Source organism: Arachis ipaensis, chromosome B1, assembly GCF_059453495.1.
Source record: "Arachis ipaensis isolate K30076 ecotype BB chromosome B1, ASM5945349v1, whole genome shotgun sequence".
In the NCBI taxonomy this organism is placed as follows: domain Eukaryota; kingdom Viridiplantae; phylum Streptophyta; class Magnoliopsida; order Fabales; family Fabaceae; genus Arachis; species Arachis ipaensis.
Window position 1 is genome coordinate 67,883,641 of NC_142436.1, and position 21,480 is coordinate 67,905,120.

The 21,480-nt window shown below is 33.3% G+C and overlaps 2 protein-coding genes across 5 annotated transcripts; both read left to right on the top strand.

The window, feature by feature from the left end:
• Positions 1-248: 248 nt before the first annotated feature.
• LOC107631359 (26S proteasome regulatory subunit Rpn7) lies at positions 249-3,886 on the top strand. The gene is made up of 8 exons (XM_016334791.3): positions 249-626; positions 725-839; positions 1,891-1,981; positions 2,065-2,210; positions 2,312-2,531; positions 2,648-2,756; positions 2,978-3,146; positions 3,525-3,886. Exons 1-8 carry the CDS (start codon positions 491-493, stop codon positions 3,697-3,699), a joined length of 1,161 nt encoding a protein of 386 aa, XP_016190277.1. The 5' UTR covers positions 249-490; the 3' UTR covers positions 3,700-3,886.
• Positions 3,887-6,337: 2,451 nt separating this feature from the next.
• On the top strand, positions 6,338-12,827 carry LOC107631370 (Protein kinase superfamily protein). Of its 4 annotated transcripts, none has more exons than XR_015902363.1 (13): positions 6,338-6,859; positions 6,954-7,082; positions 7,329-7,523; positions 7,943-7,990; positions 8,074-8,202; positions 9,027-9,151; positions 9,873-9,983; positions 10,292-10,400; positions 10,670-10,788; positions 11,292-11,445; positions 12,093-12,237; positions 12,350-12,476; positions 12,559-12,827. XR_015902363.1 is itself a non-coding variant. In XM_016334802.3 (13 exons), the coding sequence occupies exons 1-12, from the start codon at positions 6,743-6,745 to the stop codon at positions 12,470-12,472; spliced, it is 1,443 nt and encodes a 480-aa protein (XP_016190288.1). In that variant the 5' UTR covers positions 6,338-6,742; the 3' UTR covers positions 12,473-12,476; positions 12,559-12,827. The 4 variants fall into 4 exon arrangements, 3 of the variants coding, with proteins under 3 accessions (XP_016190288.1, XP_088357589.1, XP_020978134.1); XM_016334802.3 differs by having other exon boundaries at positions 12,411-12,476; XM_088501463.1 differs by having other exon boundaries at positions 12,411-12,476; positions 12,600-12,827.
• The last annotated feature ends 8,653 nt before the right edge of the window (positions 12,828-21,480 follow it).

Consider the following 21,480-nt stretch of genomic DNA (forward strand, 5'->3'; position numbering starts at 1 on the left):
TTAAATACCTAAATAATTTAATTTTTGAAGTATTTCCACCTTAGGAAAGAAAAAAGAAAGTTTTTCTATACCAAATTGGTTATTATATATTTTGTTGAGTGGCCATTTTAGATATTCATATTTGGTTATTAGATTTTAATTTATAAACTTTTAAATTATATGACAAATTAATCTTTAATTTTTTTTTAAAAAATAATTCTTACTTCATATTATCAAAACTTGCAAAAATAATTAATGAGTATCACTCCCAATTTAAGAAACCAGTTTGGAGTTTTACACTATTTTTTAACTTGATAAACGGACCAGAAGATTTTTTTTTTTTTCCTTTTCTTTTGTTAATTTTTAATTTAAATGAAGGAGAATAAATACTAAATAGTAATGAGTAATGACGTTGGTTTAGGGAGAGCTACAATAGTACATAGCATAAGCTGCGTTTTGCATCTGGAAAGAGCAACCGAGTTAGCTGAAGTGTGAAGGAAGCAAAGAAGCCATGGAAGGTCAAGAAGGGTCTCAGCAGCCACAGCTTGTACTCGCCGACAAGCTCTTCCTTCTCCGTCAACCCGATGTCCCTGACATCGAGAAAGTTCGCTTCAAAGACGACGTTTTCTCTTTCGTCAAAGAAAACGGTATTATTCGTAATTCAATTCAATTCCACTTCGATAACCTCTTTCAATCCGGTATTGTTTCTTATTTTGATTGTTTTTATGTAATTTTTGTTTCCCAGATATGGTTCCTTTGTACGAAACCCTAGTGGCTGATTCGGTGTTGGACATGGATCGTGCCCTTTTGGATTCGATGCGTGCTAAGATTGACGATGAGCTCAAGAAGCTTGATGAAAAGTCAGTTCATTTATCTTTCCTCTTCCAATTCTTTATTTGTTTTTAGGGTTTATTGAGAATTTCGGATGCATCGTGTTTGAAATTTGAAATGAGTTAGGGTTTGTGATAAGGGATATTGAGTGGGGTAGTCCTAATTGGTGCTCTTTTGTTTTGCAGTCTAGATTTTGAGGGTTATGAACTAATGTGTTATAATTGTTGGTTACTTTCTTTTTGGGGAAAAAAAGGGCTAGGAGTTTAGGTGAAATTGTTTGATAGAGTATGTAGATTTTGCTCAAACTTATCAAAAGTTAGACTTAAGAGATGTTGCACTTACATGGAGGAAGAACTTCCACAGTTTTGTGAATAGTAAGTAGATTGAAGTCCATTTAGGTAGACCATAAGTGAGCAGAATGAGCATGCATACAAGCTTGTGAATTATAAGTTTAAAATCCAAGTAAGTAGACAATTCGTGAGCAGATTGTGTGTGTGTGTGTGTGTGTGTGTGGTGTGTCCGCGCATGCACTTGCACATTTGTGATTAACATGGCTTTGAAGGGGTCTAATGAGGATTATATGTAACTTAGCAGTATGTCACTTTCTTGCATACTGATAACTACTTCAAGTTTGTCTTTTAATTACCCATCTGGGCTAGTTTGAATTGAACAAATGCATCTGGTAAATTTTGTAAGCGTATTTGATTTTTTGGTTAGTATGTAGTAACAAAGTTCTACTTGATCTTTCATTATTACTTTTATGATTAATATTATTATCATCACTTAGGTTGTTAAGCGCATCTAACTAGTGTGGGGTTGAAAGTTGAATATTTTTGTTAGTTGGATTGCAACTGATGTATGACATACCATTAGAGTTTAGCATGTGGGCAGATTGTTTTGCTTTGCTTTGTGGTTCGCCAGAATGATAATACTTGGATGGAAAGCTAGAGATGACATTACAGAAAGAAAAAGATGTAAAATGCTAAATACCTGGCACTGAAGTTGTTGAAGTTTTGTGATTCTCTGAAATGAAACTATTATATGAAAGCGGCAATTTTAATAACCCTTTCCTCACTTCAGGATTGCTGATGCTGAGGAAAACCTAGGTGAGAGTGAAGTTAGAGAGGCTCACTTGGCAAAATCCTTGTTTTTCATCCGGATTGGTGACAAGGTACGCAGATAACTTAAATTTATTGATCCTTTCCTGTCCTCTGCTGGAATCAAATTTTTATTAAACACTACCTTTTATTCTAGGAGAAAGCCTTGGAACATCTCAAGCTTACAGAAAGCAAGACAGTTGCAGTTGGCCAGAAGATGGATCTGGTGTTTTATACATTGCAGCTTGGTTTCTTTGACATGGATTTTGACCTCATTGCCAAAAGCATTGACAAAGCCAAAAAGTAATCATCTGAACTTACAAGTGTCTGTAGTAATGCTCCCTTTGTTATTTTCTGTTCCGGATTGGTTTTTTAAATTCTAACTTGTTGGACCATATTGACAGCTTGTTTGAAGAAGGTGGTGATTGGGAAAGGAAGAATCGGCTGAAAGTATATGAAGGCCTGTACTGCATGTCCACCCGAAATTTCAAGAAGGCTGCCAAATTGTTTCTGGATTCTATTTCGACCTTTACAACCTATGAACTTTTCCCCTACGACACTTTTATATTTTACACTGTTTTGACAAGCATTATATCGTTGGATAGAGTTTCCTTAAAACAAAAGGTATATTAATTCTATCATCTGTTCTTCTTCTGTTGTTGTGTCTTATGCTGCATTTTGCCTCTTGGTGAGTGCTCTGCATATTCCAAACTATCATAACTTAAAATAATCTATTTCAGGTAGTAGATGCTCCTGAGATCTTGACGGTCATTGGCAAAATCCAATATCTGTCAGAGTTCCTAAACTCCTTGTATGATTGTCGATACAAGTCTTTCTTCTCTGCATTTGGTAAGCATACATTGCCATATCTGACTAATTTGTAGTGATTTATTGAAGTTTTGGTTTGTCACCGTGTTCATGCTAGAAGTCTTGTGATTGATGTGTTATAATTTGAGAATCTGAGGAATTAATCTGATACAGAACTGGGGCTACAAAGTGTTGGCAAATATTTCAGTTATATGCTTGTGGTCCTATGTTCATATTGTAACTACATCGTGAAATCATTTCAGCTGGCCTGACGGAGCAAATTAAGTTGGACCGCTATCTGCATCCACACTTCCGATACTACATGAGGGAGGTCAGAACTGTTGTTTATTCCCAATTTTTGGAATCTTACAAGAGCGTGACAATTGAAGCAATGGCAAAAGCCTTTGGAGTGACCGTGGATTTTATTGATCTGTAAGTGAATACATTTCACGTATTCAATCTTTGGTTTAGTATTGAATTTAATCTAGGGCAAATTACACCGACTCCCTTGTAGATGGTAATTAGGTGATATTGAGCATTACACTTCATTTGTAAAATTATTCGCTAACATTTAGGTTATATCAAAATCAACATTTTTGTAAAACATAACCCAAATTCCTTTATAAAGATGATAGTATGATACTGCCCTCGCTTTCAAGGAGGTTAGTATAGGCATTTCAAAATCAATGGGTAATATCACTTAAATTCTAGGTGGAGGAGGCTAGTGTAATTTATTCTTTAATTGATGGGGGAAAAACAAAGGTTTTCGAAATCTATGCGAGTCAACTCATTGCATTTAATTTGTTTCAGGGAGCTATCTCGATTTATTGCAGCAGGGAAGCTTCATTGTAAGATTGACAAAGTTGCTGGAGTTCTTGAAACTAACCGGCCTGATGCAAAGAATGCTCTTTACCAAGCAACTATTAAGCAAGGGGACTTCCTATTGAACAGGATACAGAAGTTGTCACGCGTCATCGATCTTTAGGCCTTTCATGTGATTCTAAGTTCATATTTATCTGAAATAGTTGAGATATTGAGATTTCAAGGGTATCCCTTTTGATTTTAAATTTTACTAGGTGGGACTTAAGATTTCTGTTGTCTCGTAATTTAAAAATTAATGAACAATCTTGTTTTTGGGAATTCGAGTGTTTCTCGATCCCAATCAGTTTCAATTCATTTTTTATAACTGTTTTAGTTATATTTTATTTCTGATGAAAAAATGTGTGCGCTTGAGTAAGAAGAATAAGGAGCTAATACTAATTTTATACAAATATAGCTAATACTAATTTTATACAAATATATTTTGTCCACATGACAATAAATTGAGTCAACACCTGCACTACCCCTTGAACATCTAACACTTCAAAAACAAACACTTACAAAAGAACTTAAGTAACGCATTTATTGGGCAACACTTTTAACGTATGATAATAATCATCTATAATACGCATTGGGTAATGATATATTCCTTTGAACAATATGTTATTTACATTTCTAATTTCTAAACAACAAAAACTTCCGATATACTCAACAAAATACAATGTATATTATGATGAAAAGAAAAAATAGTGGAGACTGGAGATGAAGATTCACTTTAGTAGAATAGTTAGATACTTATTTAGGAAAATATATCATTTTCTTTTTATTAATTTTTTAAAATAAATTATACAGTCTTTTCATTCTCTTCAAACAAAAATTTCTTCATCATAAAATTATCATAATACAATTATTATTTGTTAATACGATCTTTTCTTATTTTTTTTTCTTCTTCTTTCTTGGACATTCTGTTGAATTGTCCTATTTGTGTGACAAACACATTTTAAAAAGAAAATTGATCAAAGAGAAAAACACATTCAACACGTGTATCTTTGTATTTAACTATATATTAATAAAATATAAAAATATTTTTTGGACATATTTAAACACATCCACATAAAATTACATGTCAATGTGTCAAAATTTATTTTTGATATATATTCTTGAAAATGTATTATTAATATAAAATATCAAGATATTATTATAATTTATCTAAAAATTATATATATTATATTGACATCTAACAAAAGTTTAAAATTTATGTATTGTGCCGTATTCCATATTTATGAAAAGTGTCTGTTTTATAGCTTAAGCACGTTTCTATTTTTTTTTTTCATCTCTTCTTCACGTCTCGTGTTATTTAACAAAATTTTTATATTATTTTTCTAAAAAATTATGTGTTAGTTTTCAGACATTTCTATGTTATATTCAAAGAATTTGATTTTTATATGAATTAGATTAGTTTGAAAAAATTCAACATACAACTTATTAAAATTTGATTGAAGACTTAGATGCAAAAATATTTGTTCATTCAACATTTTTCTTAAATAAAATAGTCAAAAGAATGAACTATAACTTATGAATGTTGCAATTTTGCCAAAGGAAAAATTAAGTTCTTTGTCTCTTCTAAATCGCTTTCTCATTTTAAAAATTTAATAATAGAAAATTTTTAAATTTTGTATCCATTCAATGTATTTAAAATATATAAGACTTTTTTTCAAAGAATATGAATCAAATATTTTCTTTTATAATACTCTTGTCCATATCTAGGTCTTATAAAGCCCAGTCTGTACCGTTTTGGACATGTAGGCTACGTTCAATATTAGGCCCTCTGAAGATTGGCCCAAGGGTGCCAAATTTACCACAAAAGGGTTGGTTCACCTGGGTCAGACTGACCAAGATACAGGTTTCTGAAATCCATACCCGACCTAACGTGCGGAGCAAACTAAGCGCCTGTTTCACTACTTCGGTTACCACCTCTAAGTAGTAACCACTCTGAATATGAGGAGGCTAACTTCGCACGCTATAAAAAAGTAACTGCCCATGATCTTTAGGAGTCACTTCCAAAGAATGACTCAGTCTAACATTTGTACTTTATAAATACCTCCTTCACATAGATATTTTTTTCAATCTAATTTTTATTCAAAAAGTCTGCTAAAATTTTTGCTAACTTAATTATTAAAGTCTCTTGTAAATATTTTCCATCAGCATCCAAGAGAAAATGTCAGACAAATCACTACTCTTAAAACACATATTAATAAATTTAAAATAGGCATATGTCTCCCTTTTTTACTGAGAAATCTCGAGTTTGGACCTCGTCTAATACAAGTTTAATAAAAAAAAATATTTTTGTGTGTGTGAATGTAGGGTGTGTAAGTATAATGGTTAGAATTGAGAATTGTCCAATCCACGGACTTAAAAAAAAAAAAGCTAAACATAAATAAAACAAAGTCAAAGTAAAAGCAAAATAATAAGAGATGATGAAAACAATAGGTCAATAGTCCCATGGACAGCACAACTAGAATTATCCGCCTGAATCTCATGTGAAGCAATTAAGTTCCTTTGAAAAAATAGTACAGCACTAATAACTTCACCTGTTTCATTAGTTACTTCTTGATGCTTAACAGTCATTTATAAAAAATCCAAGTTTTAGGCAGCAATGTATGGTCCCCTAATCCAAGCAATCTATGACTATGTATTGTACTCATAGATTTCCTTTTAGAAGATGCATAACTATTTATTTAATTTAAAATATCTTTTTGAAAAATATGTAATAAATAAATAGTTGTGTATATAATTTATGAAATGTGAAGCACGCATAAATCATGCTAACGAAGCACAGAAGAATATTTCCCTAATCCACTCTAGGAGCCCCACATAGCCAAGAGTGAGAAGAAAAGAAAAGAAGGGAAAAGAAAGAAAGAGCACCCACCACCAGTTTATCCTAGTAAGTGATGAGTGAAGGTGACATAACGTGCAACCTATAACAACATCCAAACGCTTCTGAATCACAAAAACAAAAAGCCTTGCAACCCAAATATGGCATGCCACTGACATACATTGAGATATCTCAATTTGTGTTCGAGCTGCCATTCTCTGATACCGTATGCTTATACAGTATACTATACAAGAACAACGTATTATAATTATATACATATATGCAGCAGAAGAGAAGAGAAGAGAAGAGAAATAGTTAGTTAAGTGAGTGAGTGATGTTTCCCCCTGTAGATATCAACGACATAAGAGAGAAGCTCTCCTACCAGTTTCGCCCTTTGCAACGGTCCTTCCAATTCTGGGTTCGAGCCATTGATATCTACACTGGTTACAAGGTCTCTCTCTCTCTCTCTATGTGTGTGTGTGTGTGTGTGTGTAGCGTAGTCTACTTGTTTATTCATTGAATTGCGCGTGGTTTTGAATTGGTAGGTGTTTCAAGTGAAAGTGAATTTCGAGAGGGATGTGCAGAAGCGAGAAGCATTGTGGGAAAGGCAGCACGAGCTCGCTGCTGACAAGGTTTACGCCATGTGTGCCGACCTCGGTGGTTTCTTCCTCAAGGTTTTCTTTCCCCTTTTAGATTATTTTCTCAATCACATTTTAGTTACTGTGAATAGTTGTATTTTAGTTTGGATTTCGCATTTTTGTTCAATTGGTTTACATTGTCCTTGGAAAAATTATGGACCAGCTTTGAATTTTTGGCTTATTTTTATGACTTGCATTTTCAGCTGGTGTTTTTTAGTTTTGATTATGATTGGTGTGCTCATGATGATGTATCTTTGATTTGAACATAAAATTGTGGAACAGATCGCACAAATTTTAGGGAAGCCTGACCTAGCCCCGGCTGCGTGGGTGAGAAGGCTTGTCACGCTGTGTGATCAGGCTCCTGCGACCCCATTTCAAACTGTAAAGTTGATGCTGGAGAATGAGCTGGGACAGGGTATTGACGATGTGTTTGATAGATTTGATATGGAACCCCTTGGTTCTGCTTCGATTGCTCAGGTCGGTGTGAAATTTCTGTTCTGCTGTCTCAGCAATGCCCTCAAGAACACATGCTTATGCTTCTGATTTTGCTGATATATATTAGGATATCAGTAACGGATTGTTATTTATGATCCTCTCAACATTTGTTAGATTTTTTCTTGATACTTGCTGTTAGGTTACTCATGCATGTTTTATGTTGAATCACTGTGTTTTATCTTGGAATTTAAAGAAGTCCTGTTGCGTGCTATTTCTTAAAAATTTTCCCTCTTACGCATGTTTATTCTTTAAGGGTGGGCCTTAGAGTAATGTTATGGTTGTTATGCCAAAGCAATTCATTCTGTTTGGTGATAACTCGGAATAAGTATATTTTTGACAGACCTATATTCTTATGAACATTCATTTCCATGTTTCTGACAAATCCATTTTTCTCGTACTAGGTTCATAAAGCAAGACTGAGAGGGGATAAAAGTGATGTTGTTGTCAAGGTAATTGAGGTGGATAAGTGATTGGTCTTGTGACCTCATGACACCACTAAACTTCTGATTCTGATTTCTTTAGCATATAATAGGTTCAACATCCTGGCGTTCAGGATCTGATGATGACAGATCTCCGTAACTTGCAAGCTTTCGCCCTGTACATGCAAAAGACAGATATCAAATTTGATCTATATTCGGTGACAAAGGAAATGGAAAAACAGGTGCCTGTTATTTGCTTGCTAGATTTGTTCGTTAGCTTTATTATACTACATGGATTATTTGATAATTAATGCCTGCCTTTTTTTCCCCTATTTTGTTTTATTGGTTTGTTATTTAGTAGGATTCTTATCAAAGGACAGAACTTACTCGCATTTTTCCCCAGTTGCCGATTAAATAGAAGTTCCTATTAAGAATAAACTTTATTAGGTACTTTTATTATATAGAAAGCGATTGATGGATGGGTTGTGTATGCAATTCATAATAGAAGCATGCTGGGGAGTATATTATATAATCGAGTGGTTAGGAAGTTTCTGTCATATCTGACTTCATGCAGCTTATTTGTTTCTTGTACTCTTGAATGAGTCATATATCAGCAACTTTTATCCAAATACAATATATTATCACTCTCACCAGTAGCATTTTGTGATTAAATCTCGACTGAGTGTTTATGCTAGAGTGAAGTTCGTTGAACTGTTGACAACTTCTTGAACTTAAATCTGACATAACTTGGTTAAAAATATTAGTTGGATAGTGTTACTAATGAGATTTATGAACGAAAAACCAGTGCACTACTTAGCTGGATCTTATTTGTTTTTGCTGCATATATTAACAAGGATACATATTACTTTTCATTAGAAATCTTTGCAAGCTTCTCTTCAGTTAACATGTAAATTTTATGTAGACCACTTTTTTTTTTTTTTTTGTTTTTTTTTTTTTTTTTTTTGTAGTTTCTTTATCTCACTTGTAGTAACTCAGTGATGTTAATGTTAAGGTTCTTCCCACAACCTACTATGACTTGTTCTAATGAAAACTTGAGACATTCTAGATTGGCTATGAATTTGATTTCAAGAGGGAAGCTGCTGCGATGGAATGTATTAGAAAGTTCTTGTATCAAAATAACAGAAGGGCTCCTGTTTTGGTTCCACGGGTAATACGAGATATGGTTACTAGGTATGTTATGCAGCAAAAAGGATTTTAGATAATCTGCTTCGAAATATTAATAATGAACTAGATTGGTAACTTATTGTATTATTTTGAAGAGATGTCACCCCTATATTGTTTTCAAATGTCTTGGTGCTTGCAGCATTAACTTATGTTATCTAATAAAAATGAGTTTTTGAGGTAAACTAGCTTTTCTGATTGGACAAATTAAGTAATATTATGTAGACAAAACCCTACGTATTATTCACAGCACTTTCCTGCACCCTATATAGTTCTAACTGCCTCATTCCCTTTGCTAACTTAGCTGTGTTGTTCACAAATATTATCCTCCCACTATTCCTTATTGCTATCTGTCTATTTCTCCATTTTCCCTTTCTTGCTGCACTATGATAACATAGGTTTCTTACACATTAACAATAAAATAATATAAGAGTTTGAATGTTAGAGCACTAATATTTTGTGCATATAGTTGTTGTGAGGATTGTGCTTTGAGAATCAATCACAGTAAATTTTAAGGTTGCTATACCATGCATGGTATGTTATGAACTGCCTCTTTGTTGTTAAAAACTAGGATGAAGTGAAAAGAACAACGAACATAAGAAATCCCGTACAGCAAAATAGTTGCTGTTACATATTTGATAATCGTCAAATGACCAAGAAAGCTATGATCCATGCGTATTTTGTTAGTGTTAACTTCTTTTGGTTATGTTATGCTTCCTTGATTGTACAGGAGGGTACTAGTGATGGAGTTTATTGATGGGATTCCAATAATGAACCTTGGTGATGAAATAGCAAAGAGAGGCATAAACCCTCGTGGTAGGGCAGCAGCAGCAGCAAAGCAGTAAGCTTCTCAGTTATCCTATATGAATTCACTATATCACAATATTGCCTCAAATAGTACTTATATATAACCTAAATTCTGAATTTTGATATTCTTGTCACTTGTTCAACTTTGAATATATTTCATTCATGTCCAGAATTTTTGGGAGGATATAGATGAGAGAATCAGGAGCATAGAGGGGATGGTGAAGTTTTAATAAATAGGAACATTAACTCTTCTTCTTAGAGATTCTGAATGTGGATAATTCTTCATTCTGATGCACGTAGTTCTATGCATATCACACTATTAACTATACTGTAAAAGTGCAGGAAGATTCTTCAAAGCTTGACTCTAGCTTATGGTCAAATGATATTGAAAAGTGGATTCTTCCATGCAGATCCTCACCCAGGAAATATCCTGATTTGTAAAGGATCAGAGGCAAGTCAGCTGCCATATATGTATATATATTCTTGTATGTTCTTAAATGTTTCTTTATCCAAATATGCTCATATCTTTGAAATGTGATCTTTCTAGTTAAAATAGTCACTTTCTTTCATTAAGTACAAACTCAACCAATTCGACCTTCATCAAGATATTAAATATGGAAATGACTTCTGTATGATATTGAAAATTAGTTTCAATACTTGATGACCTAATATAAATGTTTATCTTGCAACTTCCCTAATGTTTGTATTTCCTGTAGTCAGGTTGGCTTGCTGGACTATGGGCAGGTGAAGGATCTCCCAGAACCATTGAGGCTTGGTTATGCTAATCTAGTTCTTGCAATTGCTGATGGTGACCAATTAAGAGCTGCAGAAAGCTATAGGTATTGAAGTATATATTTAAGTCTCATCTACTGTTGTTTGTTGAAAATAAGAACATATGAACACAAGATAATGAGTTTGATAAGCCTTGATATGTGGAGTATGAAGCACAAAAGTGAGATAGATAAGATAGGGGGAAAGGAAGTAATTAATTCCTTGTTAGTAAAATCAGATTTGATGACCCTAACTAGTCTTTTTATTGAGAAAATTTCTAAAGTTCTGTCATCATGCAAAGTTAAAAGAAACTGTCACTTGAATCTCAATTTAGCTCAACAAAATTGAAGGTAAAAACACTCGAATGAAATCCTGATTGGTCCAAATTGTGGTAGATTTTTATCACAAGATCATGTCCATGACATTTTATATGCTTTGGCACATACAGAGATCATTGTAGGACAGATGTCTCTTTTTAAGTTAACATCCTGATTTTGAAATGAAAATGTCAACAATTTATGTTATGTTCAATTTTGTTGATCTAAATACTCGTTTTAATATTACTTTATAGGGAGCTTGGTATAGAAACCATTAGCAATTGTGAAAATGAGCAACAAGAATTGTTTAGACTAGCAACGACGATGTTTGATACAAAATTGCCTCCTGGGGTCACAATGCTGCAACCTTTCTCAGAGGAGTCTTCAATAAAGAAAATCGGGGTTCAAGTATGTTTTCGAGTCCAAATATTTAGTTGTTTGTTCCTCCTTATGTATTAGTAAGAATGCTACTAAATTCGTGTGTCTGCTTTTATTGTGAGAAACAATTTGGTTTTATTAATCAGGGTAAGGTCACTGTATAAACATGTCAGATAATTTGATTACACTAGTCTAAGGAGAGATGAAGCTTTAGAAGCCGGATTTAGAGCCATTAGTTTGAGATGCAGCAGGTGTCAGTTATTGATAAAAATAAAACTTAATTCCAGGATGACTAAAGTTTAAAGGGAAAATGGGGGCAAATTTTAATGGGTTTTAGGCAGGACCAAAAAATCCTGGTTGGCTAGCTCCTTGCATGATGAGTCTTTTTTCCTTTGTATAGATCATAATGTCATATCTTTGAATGTTACACTATGTACGAGATGGAAAATTCCAATCCTTTTATAATGTTGGTGGCAAAATCTTTTTCAGTTTTTAGTTCCTGGTCGTTAAATTTGGGAGAATATGTTGGCAGTGAATCAAATTATTAAAAGATGATGTAACATATATATAACTGACATTTATTGTAACAGAACAAGGTGGAGATAACTTCTTAATATTCTATGCTTCTACTTTCCCTAACTAAATTTTCTAAAATTGTTTGTGGCTGGTTATGCTAGTCTTTCCCAGAAGAACTGTTTTCGGTACTTCGGACGGTGCATCTATTGAGGGGACTTAGTGTTGGACTGGGAATCAATTATTCTTGTGCAGAACAGTGGCGACCCATTGCAGAAGAAGCTTTATTTCAGGCGGGAAGACTTCAAGGTGTCACCATAAGACTTCAAGCTTTATTAACGCTTTGAAAAATAGATGGCAATAAACATTGTGCAGTCCTTACATCTTTGGTTGTTTCTGTTGTTTCTTTTGTGAATTTTAGATGTCCCAACATCCCGCTAAACCAGCTAATATCTGATTCCAAGCTCTTGACTTTCTTACAGGCAAGGATGTTAAGCCCAGGCCTAAAAAACGCCGTTCGTGGAGATTATTTTCGAGAGGCTAAATAGGTAGGTTTTGATCAAAGTTACTTGCATCTTCTTTCTTGGTAAATTGGCCAATTATTTAAGTTCAATTTTTCATATTTCACAGTTGACATTGATGGTTACCGATGATCCGTATTTTTTCATTAGGATTTTGGGTGGCGGTACCTTGCAGGTTCTTTTAGATTTTTTTTTTTTTAATTTTTGGATTGTGCCGTTTTCTTCTATTTCTTTATTTTTTTTGTTAAAATTTTTACAAGATTAACTCCATCACGATTTATTTATAGTCTGCTCTCTCTGTCTCAAAATAATCAATGTATATGATTACAATTTATCATAATAAGATTTTGTGGTGCCTTGGAGGGTATTCTTTTAAAATTTGTTATTTTGGAATTGTACATTTTATTTTCATGGGATTAATTGCATCAACATCCATCTATAATTTACTCTATTTGAAATAGTTGTACATTGACCAAATTGGTGCATTCATAGCAAACTAAGAGAGTAATATAGTTCCTCAACACGGTGTATATGTGATGGAAGGCACCATCTCAAACGGGAGGAGGGAGCCTGTTATTGAGGAAGTTCCCTAACAATGAGGTCTTGGGGAGTGTCTTTTATACACCCTCTGCTATGATGACACGACTGATTCCTCCAAACAGTGACCGGATTTAGAAATTTTAAGCTGTGGGACAAATATATAATATACTAGTATTTTTATTCGTAATAATATTAGGAGAATATAAAATTTTTAAAATTACGTCGATTTTGTCCTGACATTATAGATTATAGTTCAAAAGATTTATAAAATTAAATTACTTTTACAAAAAAGTCGTAGGGAACAAAAGTCTCATCGACTAAGAAGATCAGAATCTCCGTAGATAAAAAAAATCAAATAATAAGATTTTTAGTTATTATTTTCATGTGAAAGAGTTTAATTTTTTTACTAATAATTAATTTTAACATTTGTTATCTAAACTTTGAAAGAATTTAACGTGTGTGCTTTTATATTTATTTAGGTGTTAAATCTGTTGCACAAATAGAAGTAATTAATTTTTATGGTTGCTATTTAAAAATAATATTTTTTTTCTATGTATATAAAAATATAATTAAATATTAGCATAAAAAAATTTATATTGATAGTTATAAAATTAATTCAATTATTTTTTTTAAAAAAAATTGAATATTGATTCTAACTTTTAATCACAACATTAGTATTTTTTCTAAATTATATGTAATAAATATTTGAAAAGGAAAAGAATTAAAAATATAAATTAAAAAGAAAAGTAGTAAAATTTTAAATTTAAATAAAAAGTATGCATATAATAATATCTTTTAAGAAAGTATAAGGAGCCAATGGAATATCTGTACAATGTGCACAATGGAGGTTTAGGGAGTATTAGAGACATAACCATTAGTGTTACCTTTTTCCATCAGTGTAAGCTTTTGGGATGAGTGGTATCATGACATGGTATTAGAGCTCTAGATCCGAAAGGTCAAGAGTTTGATCCTTGGTGAACCCCAAAATCAGTTTAAGCTTTTGGGATGAGTGGTTTTATGACATGAGATGTTTATTATCCCTAGTACTCGAATGATTATTCTGGATATTATGGGTGATGTTCATTTTGTAACTCATATAGCCCATACACATTATACAAATATTCCATTGGCTCTCTAGCAAAACTCACTTTTATTTGAATTATATTATGTTGTTGATTTTATTTTTTGTAGAAAAGAAAGATAGAGAAAAATAGAGAATGAGAGAAAATATAAAGAAAAATAAAGAAGAAGAATGAGAGGGAGTTTGTCAATTTTGAAAGATTTTTTTATTTTAATTGTAATAAAAAATATCTAATGACATTTTGATTTGTCAAAATTACTAATATAAATTATAAATTATATATAGAGTGGGAAGGATAGAGAGAAATAGAAAAGGGAGAGAGGTAGATAAGAGAATTTAAGAAGGGAGTATATGAATTTTGGAAGGAAATGTTTCATCTCAATTTTAATAAGCGAGTGTCATGTGACACGTTTTGGTTATTAAATTAGTTAGTAATATATAAATATATAATATAGCTATATTTCTATTTTAATATTTTAATTTTAATTTAATTTGAATGCAATTCGAGAATGTGATGTTGCATTTGATTGTCAAATTTGTAATTAGTCATTAATAATGATATATAGGAGAGATAAAGTAGTGAAGGAATGAAAGAGATAGAGAAAAGAAAGAAGGAGGAGGGAAGAACTCTTCAATTTTGAAAAAAATATTTAATTTCAATTGCAGTGAAAAATGACATGTGACACATTTTAGTTGTAAAATTAGTAATATATAATAGATAAGAAGGTTAAATCACTAATTCCGTATCCGAATTATCAAAATGTGGATAAAAATGACCTCCACTTTTATTAATCACAAAAATATTCTCAAAATATTTTAAAATACAATAAAAATATCTAATGTTAAATATATATTTTCAAAAAGTGTTTTAAAAATTAGATTTTGATGTAATTTTTTATAAATATCATTAAAAAATAAGACTATTTTAAAATATTTAACATTATTAATGTATCAAAATTAAACTCTAATAATAATAATAACGACAACAAAAAATAACGACAACAACAACAAAATTAGTCGGATAGATAGATAGATAGAAGTACTAAATGCTTTATTATTTTAACTCATTTTTAAATAATTTGTAATCTAATTTATATTTGAGAATAAATTATCAAAATATAAATATAGGGCAAAATTCTTCAATTTACTAGTAAATATTAATGTTTAGTAAAAAACAAAATCAAGAATATGAATTTTAACTAATTTAATCTTTTAATTAAATAATATTCTATTTTTATTAAATTAATTTAATATATATTGTACTTTAAGATAAAATTTAATAAAAAACTTATTATTGTGAGAGATTAAATTTAATAAAATAATTTTTTTACACAAAAGTTAATAAGATCATTTTTAACTTTATATGGAGACAAATATAATTTTATAATGGCATAAATATATATACATATATACTTTTTAACACTTTAAAAATGGAAGTGGGGTATTTTCTCCTACAAAGTTATGTATATTGTAAGAACTTAACGTTAATACCGGTTTAAAATAATAATATAACTGTCCGAAATAGAATCGAAAATCTAGAAATATTAATTAGAAAATTTAACGGTGAGATTTGCATTTAGTAGATTTTTTCGAGTGGAAAAATATAATTTTCTGTAGAAAATTGCTTAAAAACACGTACCAGTAAATTAGTCGGCAGTACCGACTTAAGTCTGTCCGATACTGCGTGAGAGAAAAATAAACGGTAGATAAGCTTAGAAAAATATTTAGAATTGAAAACTGGGCACTAATTCTAAGGATTTTGGCCCGAAGTTAGACCAAAAGAACTTAAAACGCAAACGAGTTGGACAAGTTAGGTCCAAGCGCAACATATAAATACACTAACTTAATGAGCATTCAGATGATAACACAGTAACACACACAAACAAAGAAATGGGTGCTGAACTTGTGAAGAGAAGAAGAAAACCCTTTCTACTATTTATCCTCCTGCTTCAATTGCTCATAACTTGAGTTACAGTGCTTCGATTTGTGTGCTATTTGCGGCCATGCGAAACTCTCGCCGAGCTCATCGATTCTATCCAAATAAAGTGGTAAGAATCTCGAAATCTATACTCCAGTTTTTTGCCCTAACAATTTCGCATTTTTTGGTTTTGTTTTTGAATAAATTTTGTGATTTTGGTTGTTTAGGGGTGATCTAGCATTGGAATATTATTGAGTTTTGCCCCTAATACCAGTGGGTAAGGTAAGTCTCTTTGAAACCCTTGTGGTTTGATATTTTGGTTAGCCCTAGTATTGATTTTGGTATTTTATATTATGTTAGATTGAGGTTTGTGATTATTGGAGTTGTTTTGACTACTTGGAGCATTGAGATTGAGTTTGGAGCTTTTGGATTAAGCTTGGTGGTATTGTTTCAATGTTTTGAGTGTGTTGTGAATCGACCAAGGTATGATTTTGGTTTTCTTTAGGTAATATGTAATGTTTCGTGAAACTTAGGCTAGTGGCCTCTAAGATAGGACTGGATTGTATGTTGTGGTTGATTGAATGTGTGTATGTGTGGTGGATTTGTCTTGGAGGTTGGATATGAGTATGTGTAGGAAGGTGATAATGATGATAACTATTAAGTATTAAGTTTGGTTGAATAAAATGGTGAATATTGATGTTGATTATGAATGATGATGAAGAATATGGATTTTTATGATGAGGGAGTGATAATAATTGTGAATATGAAAATTAGGTGAGATTATATTTGAATATTGAGAATGTTTGGGTTTTGTTGACTTATGAGTGGAAAAGATGGAAATTGAGCAAAATAGGTGTTGGAATGGATGAAAGGTGACTGAGGATTAATAGTTATGAGTGGTAGTGTGTTGATGTTGATTATGGTTGAGGAATGCGGGTAAGGATTTTAAGTTGTTTTTGGTATTGTTCGGGTTGTGAATAAATTGGTTTGGAATTGAGAGAATTGGTATTTTTGAGGTTTTGGCGAATTGGGTAAATCCTTGTTGTTAATCGAATTCGACGGACCATAACTTGAGCCTCGGATTGTGGATTTGAGTAAAATTTATTTCAAATTAAAGATAATTTTAAGAGCTTTAAAACGGTTTAAAAATTTAGGAAATTGGAGTTTTGTAGAGTAAGTTATGGACATCAGAATTTAGGTGTAAAAAATTGAATTTGGCTAAGTTGTAGAAAACTAGAATCTCTGGTTTGTGTGCCCACGCACACAACCCGTGCGCACGCGCGGAACAAAGCGAGGGTTGCAACTCGTGCGTACGCACGAGAGGGTGTGCGCACGCACATCCTGAGAAATTGGTAAGTTATGCATACGCACAAAATCATGCGTATGCACAGGTCGGGAAAGCCTTCTGGTAGGGGTGTGCATGGGTTGGGTGAAACCGGGTTTGATGTGACCCAAACCCGACCCGAAATATATACCGAACCTATTTATTAGACCCTAACCCGGCCCTAGACCCGATGAAACCTATACACTTTCGGGCCACGATTATACCGGGTAAAAACCGGATGAAAACTGGGCCGTTAACATTACATTACCTTGATACCTTCTTATAAGCTAGCATGTGAAAATATCCAAATTTCCAAGACTCCAACCATTATTTGACATGGTAAAATTCACTTAGAAAAATATAACAAGAACCAACTCTTCTCTAAAATTAAAGCATATCCATAATCAAATACTAATATTGTCTAATAACACTAAATATTTAAATCAATATAAATAACACAATATTATGCATTAGTCTAAAATCTTATGCATTTTAAACATAAAATATTAACTTATAGTCTTATAATAACTGATAACATAAAATATTAAGGTTTACAATACTTAAATTCCACATAAGAATAGCCATCATCCATCACTAATAACACAAAATATTAATTGTGTATGATGACTGGGCCACCGGACCGACTTCGGGTGACCCGAGCCATGGCCCGTATCTGACCCGAAATAATGACCGGGTCTATTTTTGAGATCCTTACCCGGTCCTAGACCCGGTGAAATCACATCAAAATAGCCCCTAAAATGTTCGGGGCCGGGCCGAGTCTTTGGGCCGGGCCGGGCCATGCACACCTCTACCTTTTGGTGCGTGCGTACGCATACACACCATGCGTACACACAAACCATATTTTTCACAAAAATATCTGTTTTTAATTATTTTACCTTCCCGACAAGCTTGTAAACTTTCGTGATGCTTGTTTAAGACCTCTCAGCTAGCGTTTAGGCTTTGAATTAAAGGAGAACACAACGAGTGAATTAAAAAGGGAATTAGTTATGAGTTTGGAGTCGGTGACTTAGGTTTTGGGAGACGGGTGGATGAAATTAGTGAGAGTTGAGTTGTGAAGTAGTACATTGATGATAAGTTGGGAATGGAGTGAGAATATGAATTGAGAACTGATGATGGTTTTGATGAGTTTGGGACCTGGAATGCCGATACGGAGTATATATTAATGATATACTGAAATTTCGTAAGCCGACATAGGGTTTGTGGCAGTCTCCCGCCTATGATTGGATATTTTGGTAAGTTACTATGGGCCTCGGACAAGGAAGGTGGTGAATCCCACTTGTCGAGGTAGCAACACCGGCGTAGGGGCCGTGGCTATCTCCCGTCTATGTGCAGATGTAAGGACTGTGGCAGTCTCCCGCTCACATAACCTCTTCTGCCGCAAGAGTGAACTCGGGCACTATAACCCGAAAGAGTGTGCCTGGAACTATATCCAGGGGGCGCAAGAAAAAGTTCTGGACATTATACACTAAGAAGTGCCAAGAAAGAGTGTGTCTGACACCATATCTAGGGCGTGGCAGGATAGGTTGGCGAAAACTGTGAGACAGCGATGACTAATATTAGGCAGAAATTCCTTAAGTTAGATTACCTTATTTATGGTTAATTTGTATATATATTTTGTTAAGATTGAATATCTATATTGGTGTGAAATTCTATGATTGCCTTTTGCTTCCCAGAACCTTATATCTTATCTATTGGGCACTGTTACCATACTGAGAACTTCCGGTTCTCATACCATATGTTGTTGTTGTTTATCAGATGCAAGTCGCAACCCACCTCGGCGAGTTGCAGATTGGTGACATTACAGAGGATGGCTTCCCTTTATTTTGATTTTGTTTTACTTTTATTGTAGTATTCACTCATCTTTTGTATATATGACTTTGTTGCCTTAGAGGCTTTATTTCTAAAAACTTTGAGAGATAGGATATTGCTGTTTTAAACAAAAAACTCTGTTGTATCAGGTTTAAACTAGTTGACCTAAACTTCGCGGATCGCTACTAGTTCCCTTTTGTATTTTGTATATATAACTTGTTCTTATTATCTATTACCATGTATATCCTAGAGCTGTTTGCAAGGTTTATATATATATATATATATATATATATATATATCCTTCTTTGTCCTTTTCGTGCCAATGCGTTTAGTTATCATGTGTGAACGCTTCGCGCTTTGTAATTCCACTTTATGCGACTTTGAGCTTTTATTCCTTCATCGGGTTTATATATATATATATATATATATATTGTGGCACTTTGTTATCTTTTGCTTTACGGCTAGAAGTAAGGCTTAGGGTGATAGGGTATTACATTTAGTAGTATCAAAGCGGTTCTTCCTCGTGAGTCTGAGGGATGGACCGATTGTGCTTCGTTGCATACTTTGGGTCATTTTTCTTTCGTGCTATTTAGGATATCTGTTTGATATGCATAGCACGCTTATTTGTGAGTACTTTTGGGATAATTGAAGCTTTGAGCTTGACATATTGAGACTGATCACCTTGATATCGCTTGTTTGGTGTGGATAAAAGACCCAAATGGTGCCTGATGACAAGTCATCTTATGCTAACTTTTCAAGCATTTTTCACTTGTTTCATTAGGTTTTATGCACTTTCTTGCACAATAAGTAAGTGATTTAGAGTGGATTTTCATGATTATATTAAATCAATCAACCATCATTTATTTGACACAAAATCATAGGGTTTAAGCTAGAATTAGTTGATTTTATGAATGAATTAGAAACTTTGTGAATTTAGTGATACTTTGACATGTTTGTGTGGTTGCTTGCAGGTGAAGAAATGATGAAGAAAAGAAAGAACCAGGAAAGCGTTGCTTTACCAAAGCGTGGCAATTCATTAAGGCAACGCTAAGCTTGGAAACAACGACCAGCATCCAAGGCTGGCGCTCAATTAAGTGAGCACTATGCTCACTCTAGTGAGCATTTGCATGCTCTTCAGCAAAGGAAGCAAGGCCAAGACAAGGCTGGTGCTCAATTAAGTGAGCGCTATGCTCACTCTAGTGAGCATTGTCGCGCATCAAACCAAGGAAGGCAAGGAGCACTCAAATGGTGCTCAAAGAAGTGAGCACTATGCTCAAAAGAAGTGAGCATTTTCGAGCTCTCAACTAAGTAAATAAAGGAAGCGCATCATGCAAAAAGGGGTTCACCAAGGCTCGAAGGGGGAAGCACGCATCAACACTAGACATAGCGCTCATTATTTGAGCGCAGTGCTCACTTAGTGAGCGCTAGTGAGCATGCTTCACCAAGGAAAGTGAGCACAATGCTCATAAAACCGAGCGGAGCACTCCCCTGGGAGCTAAACCATGCCTCCAACTCAATTGAACCAAAGCCAAACCGGACCCATGCCTCCACTTCAATTGAACCAACGCCAAACCGGACCTATCCTTCTTCAAATCCATTTCTCATTCAAGGCCAACTTTGAAAAGCCCACTCCAAGCTTTGAAGACCAAAATAGAAAATGTATATATATGAGTTAATTTGATTTGTAAAGGAACCTTTTGCTCAATTTTTAGTTTTACCTTTAGCTCACTTTTTAATTTTCACTTTGGAATTTTCCTTTGGGATTTGGGAATTGGATTTGGTTTTTTTTCTGCATTTTCTTTTCTTCTGCAACTTTCACTATCTGTTCTTGGAACTGGAATTGAGATTGAAGAGCTCCATTGATTCTAAGTTTGAGAATCATCTTTTACCTCTCTTCTCAATTGTTCTAAGAATTGGATCTGAGTTTAGTTTTCTGTTTTCAATTTCTTTCATCTGTAACTTCTACTTTTCTGTTTTGGATTTTTGGATTGAGATTGAGGAATTCTATTGAATTTGGATCTGAGTTTCTTTTGCTGTTTTAAATTTCATTTTCTTCTACAATTTATTTTCTGGTTGATCTAGAGAGTAATTGAGAGTTAGATCTGCTTTCTAACCTCATTGCTCTTCTTCGATCTTCAATTTCTCTTTAAGGATTTCGTAATTGACTCAAATTCTCTTGCTGTTTTATTTCTTGAAGAAATTTTCCATTTCTGTTCCTGCTAAATTGAGATCAAGATCTGAAGTCCTGCATCTCAGAGCTTTCTGATTTACTTTAGTTTGCAATTCCTTGTTCAATTCCAAATCCCAGCACCCAAATCCTTTTACTCTTCAAGCAATT